Below are 18,138 nucleotides of genomic sequence, written 5' to 3' on the forward strand. Positions count from 1 at the left end.
GGGGTGGGGTCCAGGTCCAGGTCTAGGTCCAGGTCTAGATCCAGGTCCAGGTCCAGGTCCAGGTCTAGATCCAGATCCAGGTCTAGGTCCAGGTGTGAGCTGGTTCCTGGTCCTTGAACACACACACACAGACTGAGAGTGTAACACTGATGTGCAGAGGTGTGAGTACTGAGCTCTGACGTGGTCTCACCTCTGGATCTCATGTTGTTCCTTCCCCGTGTCCTGATCCATAGCAGAGACACACCTACACACACACACACACACACACACACACACACACACACGCACACGCACACGCACACGCACACGCACACGCACACGCACACACACTATTTATCTCAAACTAGTAATAATAACAAAAATAAATATAGCTGCAATCGGCAATAAACGGCCCTAACCTTTGCCACGCTGCCTTTGATACGCTGCCTTTGTTTTTGTGCTGCCTTTGATACGCTGCCTTTGTTTTGTGCTGCCTTTGATACGCTGCCTTTGATACGCTGCCTTTGATACGCTGCCTTTGTTTTTGTGCTGCCTTTGATACGCTGCCTTTGCCATGCTGCCTTTGATACGCTGCCTTTGTTTTTGTGCTGCCTTTGATACGCTGCTTCAAGTTCAGACAAAGACATAATATAACAGTGAATTTTATACTATCAATGCATTATTATTGATTGTTTAGACATAAATGTACTATTTTTTAATTTATTTTTTCTCTTGTCTGCACATGCTGTCAAAGCTCAACACTACAGGAAGTGCAATCATTATGAGACAGTAATGCATGTTTTGTTATTGCAATAAAATAAATTGATTTATTTTATTGCTTAATTGTGACCATCACCAGCCCTCCCTAAGGAAGAGTAAGAAATCTTTTATTAGAGGGAGGATATAAAAAGGGAGAGCAGTGTTACAACTAGGTGGAGAGGGAGGGGGAGGGGAAAGGGAGCAGGGAGGAGAGACTCAAGGTAGGAAATAGAAAAGGTGGGGAGAATAGATTGTTTTACAGTGAGGGTGAGATGTGAAGTTGTAGAATATATTGTGCTTATTATGTTGTGTAATCAAGCCAGTATAGTGACAAGTGTGAAGCTTAGCTATAATGGTGGTGGCTGTGAACAGGGGGAATGAGTGAGGGGTAGTACCTAAAGCAGGTATTTGGGATTAAGCGTACGTGGAGCAGACACAGATATGATCTGGCTACACCAGCCACGTCGTACACTTAGTTTTCTGTACAAACATGAACCCAAGTTCAGGAGCAAGTCAGCATTATTTATGTACAAACAAGTCAGCATTAACTCTGGGTGGTTTCTAAAGAGGCGTGTGTGTGGCGGGGATTGCAGGGTTGGTCGATGACGCAGAAAGAGCAGCGCCGCTCTGCTCAGGTCATCAGTTCCAGCGTGATGGAAGGTTTTTCCCCCAATTAATCCACAATAATAATATAATTCAAAGCAGAAATCAGACTCCAGAAAATGACCATAGCACTTCCTTATTGGTCTTTTGTTGTCTAAATAATAATGTATTTTCTGTGTAAAGCCAGCCAGAGATTGGCACCGGCAGACCCCCGCGACCCTAATAAATGGGAATAAGCGGGCATGAAGATGGATGGATGGATGGATGGATGTGTAAAGCCTGAGTCCTGTGCAGGCTTCACAGCAAGAAGGTCGTGGTTTCTAAAACATACTATCTGTGATCCAGGTGAGCACTCCAGGCTTCATATTTTGTACACCTTACACCTGTGTTTTAAAACACACATAGAGTACAGAGTGGCCAGGGACCTGCTTTTATCATCTATCAGCTCAATCACATGTTTTGTTCTATTAAAGTCAAAGAAGTGAAAACTTTAAATTCCACTCATGTATTTAAGTCTGAATGTGGTGTCAGAATGTAGTCAACCACAGCTTTTATTCTGACACATACAGAAGTAAAAACAGTCCCTATCCTGGGATTATCCTTTCATTCACAAGTAGTAGTAATAGTAATAGTAATAGTAGTAGTAGTAGTAGTAGTAGTAATAGTAATAGTAATAGTAATAGTAATAGTAATAGTAATAGTAATAGTAGTAGTAGTAATAGTAATAGTAATAGTAATAGTAGTAGTAGTAGTAATAATAGTAATAATAGTAATAGTAATAGTAGTAGTAGTAGTAGTAGTAGTAGTAATAGTAATAGTAGTAGTAGTAGTAATAATAGTAATAGTAATAGTAGTAGTAGCAGTAGGAGAAGTAGTAGTAATAGCAATAGTAATAGTAGTAATAGTAATAGTAGTAGTAGTAGTAATAGTAATAGTAATAGTAGTAGTAGTAGTAATAATAGTAGTAGTAGTAGTAGTAGTAGTAGTAGTAGTAGTAGTAGTAGGAGAAGTAGTAGTAATAGCAATAGTAATAGTAGTAATAGTAATAGTAGTAGTAGTAGTAATAGTAATAGTAATAGTAGTAGTAGTAGTAATAATAGTAATAGTAATAGTAGTAGTAGTAGTAGTAGTAGTAGTAGTAGTAGTAGTAGTAGTAGGAGAAGTAGTAGTAATAGCAATAGTAATAGTAGTAATAGTAATAGTAGTAGTAGTAGTAGGAGAAGTAGTAGTAATAGCAATAGTAATAGTAGTAATAGTAATAGTAGTAGTAGTAATAGTAGTAGTAGTAGTAATAGTAATAGTAATAGTAATAGTAGTAGTAGTAGTAATAATAGTAATAGTAATAGTAGTAGTAGTAGTAGTAGTAGTAGTAGTAGTAGTAGTAGTAGTAGTAGTAGGAGAAGTAGTAGTAATAGCAATAGTAATAGTAGTAATAGTAATAGTAGTAGTAGTAACCATTTTCTGATAATTGCTCCCACAGTTGATTTTTTCACACCAAGCTGTTTACCTATTGTAGACTCACTCTACCCAGCCTGGTGCAGGTCTACAGTTTAGTTTCTGGTGTCCTTTGACAGCTCTTTGGTCTTGGCCATTGTGCAGTTTGGAGTGTGACTGTTTGAGGTTGTGGACAGGTGTGTTTTATACTGATAACCAGTTCAAACAGGTTCCATTAATACAGGTAACGAGTGGAGGAGGAGCCTCTTAAAGAAGAAGTTACAGGTCTGTGAGAGCCAGAGATCTTTCTTGTTTGAAGTGACCAAATACTTATTTTCCACCATAATTTACAAATAAATTATTTAAAAATCCTACAATGTGAATTCCTGGATTTTTTTTTCACATTCTGTCTCTCACAGTTGAAGTGTATTTATGATGAAAATTACAGACCTCTGTCATCATTTTAAGTGGGAGAACTTGCACAATTGGTGGCTGACTAAATACTTTTTTGCCCCACTGTATTAGATTAGATTAGATTAGTTTAGTTTAAAATACATTAGATTAGAATAGATTAGATTAGGGTTAAAAACTCGTGACACCGGACTTGTCCTGTTTTCATGTCTTGTCAGGAAAGTCAGTCAAACTCGTGAAAATGACCGGATTTCCCAGGGACCCTGAACGCCTCTCGGGGAACTCCGCTAATATTTGCTCTGAGAAATTCTTCCAGTTAATGAAAACTACTATCATGTTATTACGCTTTCTAGGAGATGTTTTTCATTGTATCAGTATTGAGAGATTAATTTAATTGTTTATAAAGGAGGTTTTTAAGGACATATTAATATATAATGCACAATAATAAGGTGATTGACCACTGATTTCATATTTTTCAATTTTTCAACCTTATAGACAATAACAACTTATTTATCTACATATTGTATGTTGTCATTACAAGGTAGAAAACATGGAGTACGTTAGTCTCCCACGGAGTAGGATTACAGTGAACGGTACAATCGCAGATGTAAGTTATTTATGTCTTTAAAACACTTGATCAAACATAAAAAGCAGTATAGGCTGTAATCAAAGAGAAAACTTGCAGTTTTGTAACCGTTCATTTAACTAAATACAGTTATAAACATTTGACTAAACAAAAGTGAAAGTAAAAAAGCTCTGAAGCCATGAGTATAAATAGTTTAGTATTTAATCTGCTTTAGTATGCAGTGCTTCATCTAAAGTGTTTAATATTACATTGTGATGCTAGAATAAGACAATGAAGGTAAAATAAAAGATAAAGTTTACCTATTGGGCCGCTGCAGCTCTGCTTGGTCCACAATAGAAAGTTATTCACTGGTTCTGTTTTTCCAGACCAATAACTCATCAAAGGAACATTGCTTTTACAAAACCGATGCCTCGTTACAATCACAACAAGGTAAACTGCAAAAAACACGCGGATTTTTCTCAATTTTCCTCAAAACCAGCCGTCCTGGAAGGATGAGCAGGGACCGTCTGCAAAGTGCAACACCGAAAAAAGATAAAAAAACCCCCCAAAAAAACCCCCAATAGCTTCACACAGAGAGTGGGCGTGTCATCAAACTGAGAGCACACACACACAACATCTTCTTGATTATACTACAACCCTTAGTTTAAAAAAGTGCATTCATGTCATTTTAGTGATTTTTTAATCATTAAATATGTACTAAAATGTTCAATAACTGTCTTATAACATGTTGTAGTTTTTTTTGTTTTTACCTCACAGCACACATAGATAAACTGTTGTTCACCAGGACACCACAGAACAGAGGAGCAGAGCATACACAGGTCATCTTGTTAAAAATGACATCACGCTCACAGTAACAAAAGATATTTAGTTGTTTTATCATGTCATTGATAAGTTTTTTGTCAATTATACTGTAATGTATTTTCGTTTTTTAACATTAGATGAATACTGAAACCACGTGCTTCACCAACTGTCTCATGTCTGATCATTAAAACACAATTTAAACAAACTCATTAAACCATTATAACAAAATGTGTTATAAATTTCATTAAGCACTGCCAGTCTGTTATCACAATTTAACCTTTTTAAATCATAACAGTCCATAAGTAACACCACCTTGTCGTTACAGTGTTACAACTTGCTTTCATATAATTTCTGTTTTTGTTTTTTTAATAATTATCAATACAGTCAGTATTATAGGCTGCAGGGTCACAAACATCATTAAAATGACATGAAAGCACATTCATTGAAACTAAGTGTTGTAGTATTTTATAAAATAAATATTTGCGAAACAGATCGTGAGCATTTGTGAATCTGAAATACAATTGTGAAACAAAGCATGTGCATTAGTGAAAAACCCTGCATGAGTTCATTCATTATGATAATGTTCTGATTCCTACAAGAAAAGCATAGATTATTTGTGGCCTTTAAAATAGTCAGATCTGACCCCTTTAATTTGTCTGGGTGCTGGGCTCATTAAATTATTATTATTTTATTTCCCCATTTCATTGTTTCTTTCTTTACATTATTATTATTATTATGATTATTAATAATAATAATAATAATAATAATAATAATAATAAGTCATTTCTATATGCGGTATAAACCTTTTATTGTCTTGTGATATATAGTATATATAAATTATGAATTATGTTATTTATGTATCTTTTTTCTTCTCACATTAATAGCAAATTATTATTATTATTATTATTATTATTATTATTATTATTATTATTATTATTATTATTATTATTTTACTCTATTCCACCAGGCAGCAGCAGTGCTCGGAAATACTTGGAAACCAGTTTTTTATTTGTTTTAATTACATTTAATTAGTTTTTATTGAAATCATAGTACATGGGGAGGTCTTTCTCAAAGTATGATAATAGCAACATCATAATTACAGACATGACTATTAATTTACACGATTGGGATGCAGTCGGAACAAAGTCGTTTAGAGAGCGTTACGACAACGGAAGTTCAAAATAGACTCAAATAGTTCCCGGAAGTTATTGACCGGCAATTTGAATCCATTGATTCCGAGTGTGACGTAACTGGGATGAACGGAGACGTCACAACTATCTGTAAACGGCTCTGAGTAGGAACTATTCATCCATCCATCCATCCATCCAAGGTGCCACTCACCAAAAAAAAAGAAGAAGAAGAAGAAGAAGAAGAAGAAGAAGAAGAAGAACTGTGCCACTGATGACGTAGCCTCCAGCTGACTGCTACATGCTACAGGTAAAGGTTTATGTTCATAGTGACCATGGAGGTCATCTATAGCTGATTGCTACATGCTAATGCTAAATGTTTACAGTGACCATGGAGGTCATCTATAGCTGACTGCTACATGCTAATGCTAAATGTTTACAGTGACCATGGAGGTCATCTATAGCTGACTGCTACATGCTACATGCTAATACTAGATGTTTATAGTGACCATGGAGGTCATCTATAGCTGATTGCTACATGCTAATGCTAAATGTTTACAGTGACCATGGAGGTCCCCTCCAGCAGTCCAGGACAGACTCCTCTCTTCTCCTTCGGGGTGATCGCTGACGTTCAGTTCGCAGACATTAATGACGGTTTTAACTTCACTGGGACGAACCGGCGATACTACCGGAGCAGTCTGAAGCTGCTCTACAACGCCCTGAGGACCTGGTCCCAGTCCACGGTCAGACCCACCTTCATCCTCCAGCTGGGGGACCTCATCGACGGCGTAAACAAACGGACCGGAGCCTCTCAGCGAGCCCTGGACACGGTGCTGGCCGCACTGAGGGGCCGCGGACCCGCACAGGTACAACACGGTTTTAACAATTCTTTTTTTTCTCCATTTTAAGCTTTTGTTGTTGTTGTTGTTTTTAAATTGAGCACATAAGTATGTACTATGGAAGCGCGTTTCTGCTACTAAAAATAAAATAAAAAAATCACAATGAAAAGTCATAATCATGAGTTAGTAAATTCATAATTATGAGATAGAACGTCACATTATTAGAAAATGATTTTCTATGTAAAATTGCAAAGAAACATACAAAAATGTTCATCAATTTTTACCAATTTTAACTTAATATTTCAATAGGTCCAAAATAAAAATGAAGTTTTAGTTTATTTTCCAATAAACAGTAACATTTATTCTATAAATGAAAACAGATCAGATTGTTTATTACATTTCCACATGTAGTTATGGACTAATGAAAATAGTAAAAACAATATTTGTTAATATTTCCAGAGCGTGTGAGTCTAGAACCAATGCATATCTGTGACTAATCATTAGTGATGTGAACAGTCTATGTTCATAGCTCTAAGCTGATCACATTACAGGGAGCTGAGACATATGCTAAGTAGTTTACTGTCACGGCAAATTTGCGGTTGACCTCATTTGGAGACATGATTTATGCTCTGCGTTGAATGATGATGTCCAGTCAAAGCTTGATGTATTTTATAAAAAAGGATTTATTATAAAACTAAATGAAAAAGAGTATAAAAAAGGAGAGTGTCCCATCCTGTAGGGAGGGCAAGCAGCCAGGTACTAAGCAGGATGGCCCAAAAAGGTTCTTCCCTAGCTCAGGATATGCAGGACTGACCAACAGTTTTTCACTCATCACACATTTCTACAGCCCGAGGCAGTTCCACCCCCAGACAGATCAGAAGAAAGACAGAGGGAGGAGGTCAAGTCAGTTTGTTCTGTTCGTTGGGAGATGGCGCCACCCGGTATCGGGGGTGATAGTCGGATGTGCGCAGATGTGCGCAGATGTGTGTGGTGTATTGTATTGTATGGGTGTGTATGTGAGAGTGTGTGCATGTGTGTGTAAGTCAAAGGGTGTCGTTGTGTCTGGCCTTGAGAGGGTGAGCTAACCGACCTTCATGAAAGAGGAAGACAAACGAGTAAATATAATTAATCAATTTTGCCATCACAAGGCCCAAACATGTTCCAGACCCAAACACACACTGACTTTGTGACTATTTAGAGGATCTGACATGTCCACCAGTTACAGTGAGGCAAAAAGTATTTATTCAGCCACCATGTGTGTAAGTTTTCCCACTTAAAAAGATGAGAGGCCTGTACTTTACATCATAGATAAACCTCAACTATGAGAGACAACATGAGAAAAAAAATTACAAAATCACATTGTAGGATTTTTAATGAATTAATTTGCAAATTATGGTGGAAAATACATACAGTATTTGGTCAATAACAAAAGTTTATCTCAATACTTTGTAATGTACTCGTTGTTGGCAATGACAGAGGTCAAACGTTTTCTGTTAGTCTTCATAAGGGTTTCACACACTGTTGCTGGTATGTTGGTCCATTCCTCCATGCAGATCTCCTCTGGAGCAGTGATGTTTTGGGGCTGTCGCTGGGCAACACGGACTTTCATCTCCCTCCAAAGATTTCCTATGGGGTTGAGATCTGGAGACTGGCTAGGCCACTCCAGGACCTTGAAATGCTTCTTACGAAGCCACTCCTTCGTTGCCCGGGCGATGTGTTTGGGATCATTGTCGTGCTGAAAGACCAGCCATGTTTCATCTTCAATGTCCTTGTTGATGGAAGGAGGTTTTCACTCAGAATCTCACGATACATGGTCCCATTCGTTCTTTCCTTTACACAGATCAGTCGTCCTGGTCCCTTTGCAGAGAAACAGCCCCAAAGCATGATGTTACCACCCCCATGCTTTACAGTAGGTATGGTGTTCTTTCTCCTCCAAACATAACGAGTTGAGTTTTTACCAAAAAGTTCTGTTTTGGTTTGATCTGACCATATGACCTTCACCAAGATGTTTGCTTTTACTTATTGTACATAAGATACCTCTTTTTACTATTTAACTGTCTGCACATTTCTTGTCTATTCTGCAGACCCTGAGTGATCTTACTGAATGTCAAATGTAACAAGCAAATTTCTCCATTGTGAGATCAGTAAGGATTATCTTATCTTATCAATCCTCTTCTGGATCATCTAAATGTTCTTTATCACACTTCAGACGGGTCTGGACATGTAGTGGTTTAATCAGGAGGACACGTCTGGTACTGCAGGATTTGAGTCCCTGGTGGCGTAGTGTGTTACTGATGGTAGTCTTTGTTACTTTGGTCCCAGCTCTCTGCAGGTCATTCACTAGGTCCCCCCGTGTGGTTCTGGGATTTTCGCTCACCTTGTGATCATTTTGACCCCACGGGGTGAGATCTTGGAGCCCCAGATGGAGGGAGATTATCAGTGTCTTGTATGTCTTCCATTTTCTAATAATTGTTCCCACAGTTGATTTCTTCACACCAAGCTGTTTACCTATTGTAGACTCACTCTACCCAGCCTGGTGCAGGTCTACAGTTTAGTTTCTGGTGTCCTTTGACAGCTCTTTGGTCTTGGCCATAGTGGAGTTTGGAGTGTGACTGTTTGAGGTTGTGGACAGGTGTGTTTTATACTGATAACCAGTTCAAACAGGTTCCATTAATACAGGTAACGAGTGGAGGAGGAGCCTCTTAAAGAAGAAGTTACAGGTCTGTGAGAGACACAAATCTGGCTTGTCTGTAGATGACCAACTACTTATTTTACTGAGGGATTTACCAATTCATTCATTAAAAATCCTACAATACGATTTTCTAGATTTTCTCATGTTGTCTCTCATAGTTGAGGTTTACCTATGATGAAAATTACAGACCTCTCATCTTTTTAAGTGAGAGAACTTGTACAATTGGTGACTGAATAAATACTTTTTTTGCCTCACTGTATGATGTATAGCAGATCTTTTTCTATATTCTGAGAGAGTAGGTGGAGCTATATTACTATATCATATCTACCTTTCTATGTGCTGGAGTTCCTGAAATATTGGAAGATGAACATGGAACAACAATAAGGACACATACCCCCCCCTCACTAAATGATCCATATTTCAAAAAGTCTTCATCAGATCAAACTATACATGTACAGTGTGAAAATTAAATAATTAAGGAATAATTGGTAAAAATTTCAGAATTTTTTTGAGACCAAAGTGCGTGGGATGTCCATGACATGGAATTCCCTGTTTGATTTTTGAATATTTTGATTTGTGTATATAAAAAGTCTAAGAATAATAATATTGTTGATAATGAAGTCATGGTGTGAATTATTTATTGGGGTTCTATTCTCTCATCTGGACTTTAGCGCCTTTTCACGCGTCTGCAGTTACGCACTTCTCTCCTATGCTTATTCTGTGGTCCAGGTTCCTGACACGCCCACCACATGGAAGGTAGACCAAAAGCGTGTATGTGTGAAAGAAGGCGGGCTGAAGGAAAGGAGGTGGTGATGTCATTTGTTTGGGTTGTCTAGAAATCACGGAACCTGGAGTTTTCCCAAAGCTTGTAAATGTCATTGAAATCAGTGAAAATGATAAAGTTCACTTTTATTTTGAAACGCCTTCATTGATAAACAATGTAACAGGTTAATTTGATCAGATCATTGATCAGATCATTGCAGTGTAACTGAGGATTGGTCGTCATCACCATCATCACCATCTGTCTTTAATGTTTCACTTGTTATTTTGCTCTGTAGTGGATCAAACTGTTGCTTTACGTTGTACACAGTGTTAATATAGTTTAATCAGTCTGACATCTGTCAGAGTTTGTAACAAGTTGTAGCAGCATCACACACACACACACACACACACACACACACACACGCACCGCTACACACAGGTAAAATGAAATGCAACACAATTTGTTCCGTCTAGAACTGGTAAATGTTAACATTAGTAACACTGCTGGTCAATCCTTTGACGTGCTTGTGTGACTCCTCCCACCCCTGTGACAGCATGTCAGTGTCGCTTTGGATCAATTCTTTCTGGGAGTCTCTTTTATCATATTATGAGTGGGTGTGGCTTCAAATGTAACTAAGTTTATATTTCTAGTGTAATATAATGTTTCACCTTATGGGGGCGCTGCACTTATTCCAGGGTTAGAAGAACGTAAGAGAAAAAGGACTTATGCACATTGGAGAATGCACGTAAAGCCAGATTTGAATGGGAACGCCCACATTTCAGGGAGGCTCCACCCACAGTGCGTAACTGAGATGAAGGTGTGCAGTGACTGACTTAAGTACAGGAGGAGAATAGCATACAGCCAGAAACAGCACAGCTGTGTGGTTTTTTAGACTTACACATGGTAGAATAGAGCTCTAACTGACCAAAGATAATATCCTTTTCTAAAAATACATGTAGTTTTGGGAATTTAGTGGAGATCCAGTCATAAACATCAGACCATAGTTTGTAAAACGTACAATGGAAAATAGATGTTCATTGGTTTCTTCTTTACAACAAAATGTCTAAATGAAATCTTTGCTTCTACACAACACGAGATGGTCGCTTACATTCAATATCTTAAAATGAATTCTTTCAATTATGGAGAATGGGACATTTTAAGTAATGAGTTTGTATTTTGCTAATAGAAGTCTTAGAAAAGTGTTTGTTTATATAAAATGAATGGATATGAGATCTGATAAATGTGTTTGTTACCTTTCCCCCAAAGTCGCCATCACCAGTTTAGTGATATTTGAGTATTTGATAGTTTCACGTGTAGCAGATCAAATACATTTTGGAATAGATTTTAGTATAGATTTAAATAGTAATATTAACTGTCATTGAGATTGTATTTATTAGTAAAGTTTTCATCAGATAAAAAGGGAGGAGTCAACATCCAACAGATGAGTTGTTGACCAATGTCTTGATCCCAGCATCACTACTGTTCTTTAACTGTTCTATATCTGCTATTCTAAATATGTGTGATATAGGGGTGAAGTTATGGTTATATAACATCTTCCAATATGAAAGTACTTACTGGTAAAAAAAGAGAAAGCTTGACTGGTTGTTTAAAATATTTATCCTATTTTCTGAAATATTTCCCTCTGAATATGGTTCCAAATATACCAAATACCAATTCAAACCTGCTTTAAATCATCCCCTAAATGGAAAAAAGAGATAAAAGATCATGTACGTCAGGGTAATTTTCAAACATTTAAAAAAATGTATGTAAGCAATTTATCAAACTGATTCAAATACAATTAATATTAAACAAAAAAGCTGACAAGTTATTATAGTCACACAGTCATTTTACTTTAACTAAAGTAGTGTAGCATTAGCATTAGCATCACTGCTACATAACAATGCATCATATCAGTCTAGTGATTTCTGTGTTATTGAGGTAACACACTCATATTAATAAAATCATACTTTAAACAGTGTTTGAACGCCTCATTTCACACAGTTTAGACAATCATATCCTTTACAAGATAAAACGTTACTCCCACCATCTTCATGGTCTTTTCTCAATTATGTATTCTTTATATAATGCACTTTGTTTCTCTAGATATAGTTATATATTCATTATATATATTGTTTTAATGCCCAGGTGCACCACGTATGGGGGAACCACGAGCTCTACAACTTCCAGCGCTCTGAGCTGCTGCTCTCTGAGCTCAACAGCGCCCCCCAGGGCCACACGGCGATCCCCGGTATTTACGCCTATCTGTTCAGACCCATGGTCGGCTTTGTGTTCGTGGTTCTGGACGGGTACGACGTGAGCCCTCTGGGCCGAGAGGAGCACAGTGAGGAGTACCAGAGCGCCCTGAGACTGCTCCGACAGAGCAACAGCAAACAGGACCTCAACTCTCCACCTCCTGGAACCAGTAGGTGCCCAGTAGGATCCAATAGGTCCCCAGTAGGATCCACTTGGTCCCCTGTAGGATCCACTAGGAATCAATAATAGTCAGATTATTCAGCTTTAGAGCATTGATCTGGGATAGGTGGTAGTACGAGTAAATCCTCCATCTTTTCTCTGATTTGTCTCTTTTCTTCAGTCTACGACATGTTCAGTCCACGTTTTACCATGTTCAATGGTGGCTTCAGTCAGGACCAGTTGGACTGGTTAGACCATGTTCTGTGCAGGGCTGATCAGGACCAGGACAAAGTCACCATTATCTGTAAGTTCTCATGTTTTCACAATTTATGATTTCATTGATCAAACGCTTTTATTCAACATCCTACAGTGATAGACCAGGATTAGAACCAGCGACCCTCTGAATATAAGCCCACTTCATTAACCATTAATGTAATGTTTCTGCTCTAATGGCTCCTTCAGGTGTTCATGGTTTGCTGTTAGAGGAGTACAGTAACATAATCATAAATGACCTCATAGTTTGAAAGCTACTGTTTTATTTATGTAGAGTCAGCTCCACAATGAGTCTGCATCCAGTTGTGTGTCTTTCTCACGCTAATAGACACACATCACCTGAATATCTTACATAGAGCAAATATTAGCAGAGTTACGCTCTTTTAAATCAACGTGTTCCCTGAGATGTGTTCAAGGTCCTCAGAAACAGGATTGGATAGAGAGATAGAACATCAGAGAACCACAGATCAGGAAGTGTTAGCATTGTTAGCTCCTGAAACATAATAGACTATTAGCAGGTCTGCCTGGTGCTAGACATGTGTGAGTGGAATGAGAAAGATCATGGTGTGTGACCAGTGTGGTGGGAAGCTACAACCCAGCACGACTGTGTCTGACTGGACGTCACCCATAGAGGACTATGAGTAGATAGAAGATCATGTTTGAATATAATGTTGGTGTTCTACTATAGAATCTGAGTTTTTAGGTTTAGGTTTTCAACGCATGTGTGAAACGCGTCTATATCTGGTCGGCGTATTTTAGGGTAGTTTGTTTACTATTTAAAAGGTTGAAACCCTGCTATTTAAAAAAAATTAGAAATGTATGTTTTGACTGAATTCTGATTTATTTTGGTTTTTATCTTATTTTCTGTTTGGTTTTTGAGTTTATGATCTTTGATATCTACTTTGTTTTGTATAAATTGAGTTGGAAATTCATGCTTATTGCACATTTTTGTTTGCATTATTATGGAAGAATGATGCCATTTCAAACTTAACTGTTATTCAGTACTGCTTTTGTATTGAAATAAAGTTAGAATTATGTGTGTGTATTACATATACACACATCATTTACAGTAGGTTTAGTTTGTTTCCTATACCAGTGGTAAAACATTGTCTAGTAAGTCTGTTATTGATTGAGTCGACTAAAGTTGCTTTGTATTTTAGGTTTAATAAAATAAGACTAACATGAAAACAAATCCCAGGACTAAATCTTGAATGAAACTAAATGTAATTTTAGTCAAAAGACTAAGATTAAAACTAAATTAAAAATTCTTGTGAAAATTAACACTGGTTTTGAGTTTTCTCTAAAGGGAGAGAGAGAGTAACAGCCTCCTGTAGTAAGACTGGAAGCTGTTTCCAAAGGGGAGGAGCCTGGTAGCTGAACGCTCTGCCTCATGTTCTACTTCTAGATTCTTTAGGAACTTCCAGAAGACCATCAGACTAACATCACAAGACCCCCCCCCTTAATGCATGGGGCGCAATGCAATTCATGAAATACGGAACTGTTTGCGGTGATTGTTTTAGTACAGATAAATAGTCCGACTGAGAAGCAGGTGAAAACACACAGACTCACTGCTCCACTGATCTTCTTTCTCTCATGTTTTATTGTCAAAGTCTCGTGTCGTATTGATGTAGAATCAGCTGATCAGATGTGTAATTGACTCTGCTCAGACCAACTGGATGATGGTCAAAGAATACAGACTGTGTAGCTGTATTAACTCAGATCAATGGTAGATCAATATCTGACTATTTTTCGTGCACTGATCAGAGCAAAGTTACAGGACCTAACGGAGCGCCCACATTAAATGAGGGGAAAAAGTTTTAAAGTTGTTTAAAAAAAAGATTTGTATTTGTTTATTTAGTTTTTGCCATTATTAAATGTTTGTGCAGCAGACAGATACGTTCATCTGCCTCTAACGTCTTTACATTAAACGAGTAAAATGCTGATTTAAATAGGGGCGGTCTGCACCAGTTCTGCTCGTGCACTAATGATTGCTGCAATCTTAGTGAATTCTACGCAGCAGGTGAGGAAACTTAACCTGATAAGTTCCAGATTGATGTGTAGCCCCTCCCTCTAACTCCAGTTCTCCACATGCATCTGGTTCTGTGTCTGGCCACTCCTTTCAGAAGCAGGGAGGGACGTGAACCATGATTTGTTTGAGCCAATCACACAGTAACAAATGATGTCATCATCGGCATGTGCCGCAGAGACGCTGCTACAACAACAACAACAAGGCTCCGCTGGTGAAACGTTTTTTGGGATAATAATGCTGCGGTCAGTATGTGGTTGAGTGACTTTTGCTGTTTTTGCAACACGAGTCTGTGAGTTAAGGTCACGTTAACCATCCTCCTGCGTCGACAGCTTTCTATTTTAGTAGTCGGTAAATTTTCATTCAAATATAAACCTCCATTTGACTGGAACATTCTCCCATTATTGATCCGCTCTCTAACCTCTGTGTCTCTGTTTAAAAATGCTCTTATCCTCCATCTCCATATCCTCCGTCAGTGTTTTTGATTATAGGCTATGTAACCTAAACCTTTTTATTTATTTAATCTAATGAAAGTTTTTACTATCATTAGATAGATACTATTAATGATATCACTATTATTACTTATTTATTTTTGAGTGATCTACCTGGACAATAGAGCACTAACAGCTCTCTATATATAGATATACAGGAGCTAGATCATGTAGAGCTTTGTGTGCTAACAGGAGGATTTTAAACTCTATTCTAGATTTTACAGGAAGTCAATGAAGAGAAGCCAATACTGTAGAAATATGTTCTCTCCTGTTAGTACCTGTTAGTATTCTAGCTGCAGCATTCTGAATTAACTGGAGACTTTTTAGTGAGTTACTAGAACATCCTGACAGTATAGAGTTACAATAATCTAATCTAGATGTAACACATGCATGGATTAGTTTTTCAGCATCACTCTGGGTCAAGATATTCCTGATTTTATAGATATTACAGAGGTAGAAGAAGGCTGTCCTTGTGATTTGTTTAATATGAGAATTAAAGGGTAAGTCAGTATCAAAGATAATGTCTATGTTTATTACTGTGGTGCTGGGTGACAGAGTAATGTCATCTAGAGACACTATTTACTCTGATAATTTATGTTTTGGACCAAATAAAATGATGAATTTTAATTTAACTTTAGTAATTGAGAACATAATTGTAATTGACCTTCAGGGGGAAAAAATTGGAAATGCAGGTCACTGTAATCATAATTGAATTGTAATTGAACATGGAGAATTAAATACATACCCTGGTCAGCTGATAATATTGCTGATCTGTAATTGGATGACGTTGTTGTCGTTGTGTTCAGGTCACCTCCCCGTCCACCCCCTCTCCACCAGCCGCACGTGTCTGGCGTGGAACTACGAGCAGCTGCTGGCGGTGATACGAGCCCATACCAGCGTGGTGTGTTACATGGCGGGTCACGACCACGACGGGGGCTACTGCCACGATGAGGAGACGGGGGTGCACTATGTGACGTTTGAGGGTGTGATTGAGACCCCGCCCGACAGCGACGCTTTTAGCACCGTGTACGTGTACAGAGACAGGATGGTTCTGGAAGGTAGAGGGAGGACCCCCCACAGAGAGATGGTGTTCCCCTGATGCACATCAAAGCCAACACCCACTGTGACATGACAAACGCTGAGTCATGATGAAAGTGAACATTTAGCTTTTATTAATATCGTCATGGTTAATAACATTTACTTTGAGGATTATTTAGAACTGAATGTATCATTAAGTGGGAGACTGATGCTCGCCATTAGTAAATGTACCAACTGACCCACATGTGTCAAACTCAAGGCTGGGGGGCCAAATCCGTCCCCTTAGAGCATCCAATCGGGCCCACAGCATAAAGTCAGAGAAACCATGAATCATAGTGTAAATGATCAACAGTTGTAGAAAACTCCATAATATTATCAGGGCTCACGTGATTATATCACATGATGGAAGTTATTTTTTCTCAAATTGTTAAAACAACTCTCAATTTTCCAAAATCCTGCAATTTTCTTCAAATTATTCTACAGAATTTCCCCAAATTACATAAAAATGCGTCATAAAATCAAATAGGATAGGTTGAGTTTTATCAGTTACCGGTGCCGACTCTGCATGTTTGAAATGGTTCCGCTGCTTAAACGAGTATTAAAAAAACTGCATACTGTACTTTGTACACTTTGTTAAAATACAATACTCTTTATTTTCAGGACCAAAGTCAACACAATATTACCTTAAACAATATATATACAAGCAACATATGGAATACAGTAATGAATAAACAAAAACATTTAAAATCTATAAAGTATATAATACTGGAGATTAATATTGTTATGATTTTATTTGTCAATAATCATTAATAGCCTTTGTAAAAAATGAGGCACTGAAATGTTTGTTGTTCTTCGGTCTAATTACTACTGTTTACGTCAGAACCAGTGCTATGTTGGTGCTGCTTTGGGTCAACAACCCTAACCTGGAGGGACTGACGTCTGTCACTTATTGCTTTGATATTATCAGTATTGTACTTATTTAATCATTTATTTATATGTGGAAGTGCAAACTATACATAATAATGAATAAATTAGGGATTTTCCCACCTCAGATGAACTCAGACTAATCACTTCACTTTTTTGAGGCCCTTCCCAGAGCAGGACGATATAGTTTAGTGAAACGTTTAACATGTCGTTTTTTGATGAAATGCTGGGACTGGTTTTATTTTTTAAACTATTTTATTATTTATCCAGGATCAAGAGATAAAGATAGTTCTGGAAACAGTCCCACAGAGGATTTGAACCAGCCACCATCCCGTTACTAGGCAACCACCTCTTTCCTGGAGACAGTAGGACGGATTATGGGCTCCACTTCCTGTGAGAGAAAACAAAAGCACTGAAATCTAAATGTGTTAATAAAACGGCTGAAACTATAGCTGCTGATGGTGTTAATAACGACCAATTACATCTTCAATTATCTATATTCAATTACAATTCAGTTATAATAACAGTGACCAGCATTTTCCCCAATTACAGTTGTTTTTATCCTCAGAAAGTGAATTACAATTATGTTCTCAATTACTAAAGTTCAATTACAATTAATCACAATTACTGAGCCTGAAATAAATAACCTAATAAAAGTTGTGTTAGCTTTCTGTTAGCATCTCTAATGCTAACAGGTCCTAAATCAGCTGTAAAATACACTAAAATCTATTGATTACCTTGTTGTTCTTCCTAATCAATGATTATATTGGTTTTAATATTTATGGTGTGGGCGTCTGAACTGTAACATGGTTCCACAGTTTAGCGTTAAATTATAATTATTGCCTTTTTTCACATTGCACACCACTTTCTATAATTAATAATAACTTATTTATTCATTTGTTATTATTATTGCACATACTCCACATTGTACAGTGAGTTTGAGTTGTTTGTGTTGAGATGAAAATATAAACTCATGATGT

At 37.5% G+C, this 18,138-nt stretch overlaps 1 protein-coding gene across 3 annotated transcripts; it reads left to right on the forward strand.

Annotated features, from left to right (window-relative positions):
* The first annotated feature begins 5,806 nt into the window (after window positions 1-5,806).
* adprm (ADP-ribose/CDP-alcohol diphosphatase, manganese-dependent) lies at window positions 5,807-16,803 on the forward strand. Of its 3 annotated transcripts, XM_028476176.1 has the most exons (6): window positions 5,807-6,010; window positions 6,262-6,566; window positions 8,380-8,448; window positions 12,140-12,416; window positions 12,588-12,710; window positions 16,003-16,803. In XM_028476176.1, the coding sequence occupies exons 2-6, from the start codon at window positions 6,267-6,269 to the stop codon at window positions 16,293-16,295; spliced, it is 1,062 nt and encodes a 353-aa protein (XP_028331977.1). In that variant the 5' UTR covers window positions 5,807-6,010; window positions 6,262-6,266; the 3' UTR covers window positions 16,296-16,803. The 3 variants fall into 3 exon arrangements, with proteins under 3 accessions (XP_028331977.1, XP_028331979.1, XP_028331978.1); XM_028476178.1 differs by lacking the exon at window positions 12,588-12,710; XM_028476177.1 differs by lacking the exon at window positions 8,380-8,448.
* The last annotated feature ends 1,335 nt before the right edge of the window (window positions 16,804-18,138 follow it).

The sequence above is a fragment of the Gouania willdenowi genome, chromosome 19 (assembly GCF_900634775.1).
Source record: "Gouania willdenowi chromosome 19, fGouWil2.1, whole genome shotgun sequence".
In the NCBI taxonomy this organism is placed as follows: domain Eukaryota; kingdom Metazoa; phylum Chordata; class Actinopteri; order Blenniiformes; family Gobiesocidae; genus Gouania; species Gouania willdenowi.